This window comes from Sinocyclocheilus grahami, unplaced genomic scaffold (genome assembly GCF_001515645.1).
Source record: "Sinocyclocheilus grahami isolate Dianchi unplaced genomic scaffold, SAMN03320097.WGS_v1.1 scaffold838.1, whole genome shotgun sequence".
In the NCBI taxonomy this organism is placed as follows: Eukaryota; Metazoa; Chordata; class Actinopteri; order Cypriniformes; family Cyprinidae; genus Sinocyclocheilus; species Sinocyclocheilus grahami.
The window spans coordinates 158,495-164,536 of NW_015506017.1; the positions used below are offsets into that span (position 1 = coordinate 158,495).

The following is a 6,042-nucleotide window of genomic DNA, read 5'->3' on the forward strand; positions in this document are numbered from 1 at the left end:
CTGAGTGTGTGTGTGTGTCTGTGTGTGTGTGTCTGTCTGTCTGTCTGTCTGTCTGTCTGTCTGTGAGTGAGTGTGTGTGTGTGTCTGTGAGTGTGTGTGTCTGTCTGTCTGTCTGTCTGTGAGTGTGTCTGTCTGTCTGTGAGTGAGTGTGTGTGTGTATGTGTGTCTGTGAGTGTGTATGTGTGTCTGAGTGTGTGTGTGTGTCTGTGTGTGTGTGTCTGTCTGTCTGTCTGTCTGTGAGTGTGTCTGTGTGTCTGTGTGTGTGTGTGTGTGTCTGTGTGTGTGTGAGTGTGTGTGTGTGTGTCTGTGAGTGTGTGTGTCTGTCTGTCTGTCTGTCTGTGAGTGTGTCTGTCTGTCTGTGAGTGAGTGTGTGTGTGTGTGTGTGTCTGTGTGTGTGTGTGTGTGTCTGAGTGTGTGTGTGTCTGTGTGTGTGTGTCTGTCTGTCTGTCTGTCTGTCTGTGAGTGAGTGTGTGTCTGTGTCTGTCTGTGAGTGTGTGTGTCTGTGTCGGTCTGTGAGTGTGTGTGTGTCTGTGAGTGTGTGTGTGTCTGTGTCTGTCTGTGAGTGTGTGTGTCTGTGTGTCTGTGAGTGTGTGAATGTGTGTCTGTGAGTGTGTGTCTGTGAGTGTGTGTGTGGGTCTGTGAATGTGTTTGAATGTGTGTGTGTGTGTGTGTGTGTCTGTGTCTGTCTGTGAGTGTGTGTGTCTGTGTCGGTCTGTGAGTGTGTGTGTGTCTGTGAGTGTGTGTGTGTGTGTGTGGGTCTGTGAATGTGTTTGAATGTGTGTGTGTGTGTGTGAGTGAGTGAATGTGTGTGTGTGCTGTGTTCCGTTCCGTTGTTTTGACTGTGCTGGTGTTTGTTCAGCTGCAGGACCCGCTGAGGTCGGCTCATCGCTCCAGCCGTCAGTGTCACAGATGATGAGCGATGATGCTCTGACTGACGACCCACAGGGTAAATGACCGAAAACACCACAGTTCTCACGAGGCAGAGCGCTGAAGATATTCCTCACACACTCCTGCACTTGTTTTACAGTATAAACCATTACAGTGCGTTAAGGCACTGCTCTGTTGATAGTTCTTAAGCTAACCAGCAGTGATTATTAATAATGCATGGAAAATTAATTTTCAGTTTCAGAAATAGTTTTGGAGGGCCAAAATCATTGACTGAGACGGTGATGCTTAAGTAGCATTTCTCCAGTGGTGTGTTTTGGCTGTCATTGTTTCATGCACACAACCTGTCAGCTGTGAGGACGCTAGTGCTGGATTAACAATATCAATTTTGCCGTTTCAATGAATCAGCCTTCTAGTCTATGCTGTTTTCTGTTGATGCATGAACAAAACTTCAGTAAACATTTCTTTGTAGCGCTTCCCTTCAAAATAATCACAATAAGCTTCTGATATCAAACAAAGTCTCAGCTTTCAAATTCTGTTAATTTTATCACAAGCAATAAATGCTGTTTTGCTGCTCTTTAAAGTGTGACGGATGGCTGTGGTGAAGCGATCGTCTCTTCCTCTTCTACTAGTTACAGCAGCTAATAATGAACATCAGAAGAAACAGAACAACTTACTGAAATCATGAATCTGTTATGTAATCGATCAATCAAACTGCAGAAAGACATCAGTGAAACAAAATAGCTTGTGAACAATAACATCACATTTACCTCAGGAAAGACTTTCGATGACCATAAACTCGATAGTCAGTTTGCATTTTGCTAAACGTGCACTATATTACATATTCATTATCTTTTTCTTAACCTGTCAGTGATGTCCCCTGGCATGTAAACAATTCATAATTCATTTTTATTGCAACAGTGAATTGAAAAGTTGATATAAAACTGTGTTGTGTGTGATTTAAATAATATACGACTTGGTTTTTATTTGAGTGTTGATATATTCAGTAAATTAATTATTAAATAAACTTTGTTTTTTTTTTTTTTTTGGCTGAATGAGAAACTATTCACAGTTAGTTCTGGTGTTTAGTGGAGCTGATGTATGTTGTGTTTTCTGTGTTGTAGATGATGCATCTGATCTGTTTCTTCCTCTGCCTTCTGACGTCACCACCAATGAGACGGCAGACTGTTCGACGGCTCTCTGCGTCCCGCTGGAAGCAGAACCGTGTGGAGCACATGATGCTGAAGCCTCTGACTGGCTGGAGTCCACAGATCAGTCCCTAACATCCCTGCAGCATCTCAGAGTCGACACGCTGCTTCAGTCTCAGCCAGACATGCAGATATCTATGGATGCGCTCTCTTTTACCCACGAGTCCCTCTGTGACACCGATGCTGTGGCTCCACCCACTGCCGCAGACGTGAGCCCTCTCAAGCCCGCTCTACAGGAAGATGCACCACAGGAAGTGAGCTCGGAGCCGCCGCCGCACCTGACTGAGCTCTTAGAGCGAGCACAGGTAGAGTCTGACGTTATAAACACCTCGTCATACTGCGGCAGTGCCTGTGTAATGATTCCGCGCCAGTGTGAAGGTTTGTGCTTTAGGTGACCTGTTTCTGTAGTTGAGCTGCAAGAAATATGAACACGCACCTAGATAAACTCTATCAGGGTTTCTGCGGGTCCTTAAAAAGTTTAAGACTTTATTTTTATGGACTTAAATTTGAAACAACTCAATTTAATTATGATTTCAGGAGGTCTTAAATTTGGGGATGGAAAGACCAGAATTGAGATACGGCTTAGTGAGACTATTAAACTTCAGAAGGCTGTGATTTCATTGAATAAATATGAGCGCTGCAGGTCTCAAGAATCCGGTGCTGCGCTGCTCTGTATTTCTGCCGCTCAGACAGCACCTCCTGCTGGCAGAGAATAAATGTGCATCTCCAATCAGCCTTTGCATTTACAGGAGAGCCAGTGTTGTTTGGATGCCACTGTTTGTCAAAATATCTCGCATAAAGGTAGAAATGCATTCAGGTTTGGAATGACATGAGGGTGATTTGCATTGTTGGCTGAACTGTCCTGAAACCATACAGACCACTAACAGTCTGCAGCCAGTAACAGGAGTCAGATGATGCTCTCGTGAGTTTGGCTCCGTGTGAGCGTCGTTCACGTGACTGTGGTTGTGTCTCAGGCGGCGGGTGACGTGAAGGGCATCCTGGAGGAATCCACCATCTCCTTCATCAGTCTGCCAGAGTCAACACTACAGGATCCTGAGCTCACCCTCACACAGACGCCAGACACAGGAAGTGCTGCACAGGAAGTGGTGAGGGTCTGTGTGTGTGCTGCTGCTGCATGCGTGTCATTCGGAGCTAATGAGTGCTGTCTTCTGTAGGGCGAATCACAGAGCCGTTCGGACGACAGCCAATCAGAGCGGCCAGAGGCGGCGTTCCCTCATGCTGGTGGGTGACCCGCTGCTCTCGACTCGCACAGGTGTGTTTGTGTAGGCTGAGTGTCACGTGACTCTGTGTGTTGCAGTGATGCTGCTGGAGTTTCAGAGCTCGTCTGCTCCGCAGCAGCGCCGGCAGGATCGTCTCGCTCAGAGGTCAGCGCTCAGAGCCGCCCAGATCAAAGCCAGAAAAACCACAGCGGTCCAGAAAGTGTCCAGAGCCACAGGACGCACAGATCCTAAACCACACACAGGTGACCGGAGTCCTGCTGCTGTCAGATTGCCAAACCATGAGAGAGATTCTTTTTTGTTGTTTGTGATTTTTGCAGATAATAATAATAATTAGATGACATTAGGATGCACCGAAATGAAAATTCTTGGCCGAAGCCGAACAAAATGTGCATCGGTGCATCCCTAGATGACACTTTATTTATTTATTTTTTTGGCCTTTAGACAATATTTGGTTTGTTTTTGTGCTCATTTAGACCTTTTTTTCCCTAATTATTATTAGATGAATGCATAATCTTACGTTGAATTCTTACATTTAATCAGTAAATTCTATTACAGACACTATTGGGCTGTTAATCACATGAAAGCAGTGCCAACAAAAGCCATCTTTGCACTGCAGAAGTGGCACAGAAGCTGCATCTAAAGTGGATTTTAGATGTATTTACACTGTTTATACAGTGTAAATGCATTCATGCCACTTGTATTGTGCATTAAACTATGATTCGAGTTTGTTAGAATATTCGGTTATGAAATTAATATAAAAAAAACATGCATCACTCTTAAAGTCAGTGAGTAAGCATCGGTTAAAACTGCATTCAAAATGTGCATTCATTTAGTAAATGTAACAACTTTATTGTTTTTTTAATCAATGTGACCTTCACAATTGTGTTGATATTCAAGGAAAAAAACAGCTCTTGCTCACGTGATATTGCGAAACTATATAAGATTGTTTATTGCAGTGTGTCATACTTGATCATGTCTGCTTCCATATTGTTAAAGCGACTACAGTGTTATTGTAGACTATACGTATGTCACGCTCCTAAGCTGAATACACACGTCTCACACAACGACTGCTTCCAGCTGACAGACTGAAGAGCGTGGCTGAGGTGCGGATCTGCTCTGATGAACACAGACGCTGTGAGGAGGCTACGATGTACCGCCGCACACACAGGTACCTGCACATTCAGCATCACCGCTCTGTGTGTTTGACCATTCAGCTACAGAGCAGGATACAGATTGCTGTAGTTACTTCTGGCTTTGCATTTAAAGCTTTATGGCTGAACTTCCTTTCAGATTGTACAGTCAGTTAGAGGAAGTTAAACAGAAGAAGGAGCTGCGGAGCCGTCAGGAATCGTACGCTAAGAACCGGGAGAAGGCCAGAGACTTCCAGAGGGTGAGACGCGTGAGCAGGACACTCCGGACACACAATACTGGAGCTCTTGAGACCGGATGAGTCTCATGAATACTGAAAACATGTTTCACCCCGAAATCAACTTCATGCCAGACATCTTCGTAAGGGTTTGGTCACACTGAGCCTTGCACAGGAAGATTCCTCAGCTGAAATATTCTGCAAAATCCCCATCGAAATGCCTTGTTTTCCCTCGGGTCACAGTCTGCTGAACTATCACACATGAACTGGCTGCCAAACCAAGCAAATTACTGCAGCTGATTTAGCTTTCACACACACTTCACATTTGCCTCACGAGGATCTTTTCATTTCTTTGCTTGTGTGGGCTGAAATATGACTGAAGTTAAGCCAGATATTCGCACGATCTGGAGGTTATGGTGTGTGATGTGCCTCTTTATCTCTTGCAGAAGACGCTGGAGAAACTGAGGGCCAAACTGAACCGCTGACGTGCTTGGAGATTCATCGCTGCTGTTTGTTATTGGTCTCAATCAGATTTTAAAGCAATTTTATTTGTGTCTGTATGTTGTGTATTTTAAGTAAAATGCTGTTTTAATTTAATTGAGTCATCAGTGTGATTGTGAATAATAATAATACACTACTTTCTTTTCCTGTTGGTCTCTGGAATTACCGGTCTGCAGTAAACAAAGCAGATGTCATTCAAGACTAAGCCTCATGGCCCTGACAGAGACCTGGATCAACCCAGAGGACACTGCTGCTGCTTGTAGTGCTCTCGGTGTTCGATGGCCTCACACGGGCCGCCACTAAATGTAGTGGTTTTAAATCTCTTTGGGCTTAAATATTAATCGGGGGTCGAGCACCACATTTTTTTGAAAAACCTACTTTTCCGAGCTCGTCCTAGACGGTTTGTCTGATTTTCACACAATGTGGCTCGGATCATCTTCAGACCATGCTGGCACAAAGTTGAGGACTTCAAGTTGATTAGTCAAACCGTTTTCGAATAATGTGCGAAAGAATTCAACGAAGAACATGAGGCTATATCTCCGCAACGCTTTAACGTATTGAGGCCAAACTTGGTGTGTGTTATAATAACCATGACCTGAGGCCACCTAGGGGTCAGGAGATATAAAAACATTATATTTTTGCTTAACTTCAGAAAAAATTGCAAAACTGGTCTCTAGATTCGATGGCCATGTCGGACATTTTGAATTTTGACCTAAAATGCTATATTTTACGAACGCATTAGCCTATCGTTATGAAACTCTGAATGTGTTCGGCACCATGCCCTGATGGTACTCTCCTCCACATCATCTTTCAACGTAACCTACGCTCACTCTTCATCTTC

The 6,042-nt window shown here is 44.2% G+C and overlaps 1 protein-coding gene across 4 annotated transcripts in view; it reads left to right on the top strand.

Annotated features, from left to right (window-relative positions):
- cep295 (centrosomal protein 295) overlaps window positions 1–5,270 on the top strand; it is an 18,908-nt gene extending 13,638 nt beyond the window's left edge. For 2 of the 4 annotated variants that reach the window (XM_016247486.1, XM_016247487.1), the window contains exons 24-31: window positions 860–946; window positions 2,010–2,398; window positions 3,068–3,199; window positions 3,269–3,335; window positions 3,412–3,576; window positions 4,376–4,502; window positions 4,625–4,724; window positions 5,147–5,270. In XM_016247486.1, coding sequence (XP_016102972.1) covers window positions 860–946; window positions 2,010–2,398; window positions 3,068–3,199; window positions 3,269–3,335; window positions 3,412–3,576; window positions 4,376–4,502; window positions 4,625–4,724; window positions 5,147–5,185 — 1,106 coding nt within the window. In that variant the 3' untranslated portion in view covers window positions 5,186–5,270. The remainder of the gene's footprint in view (window positions 1–859; window positions 947–2,009; window positions 2,399–3,067; window positions 3,200–3,268; window positions 3,336–3,411; window positions 3,577–4,375; window positions 4,503–4,624; window positions 4,725–5,146) is intronic. The other 2 variants (XM_016247489.1, XM_016247490.1) reach the window with 2 other exon arrangements.
- The last annotated feature ends 772 nt before the right edge of the window (window positions 5,271–6,042 follow it).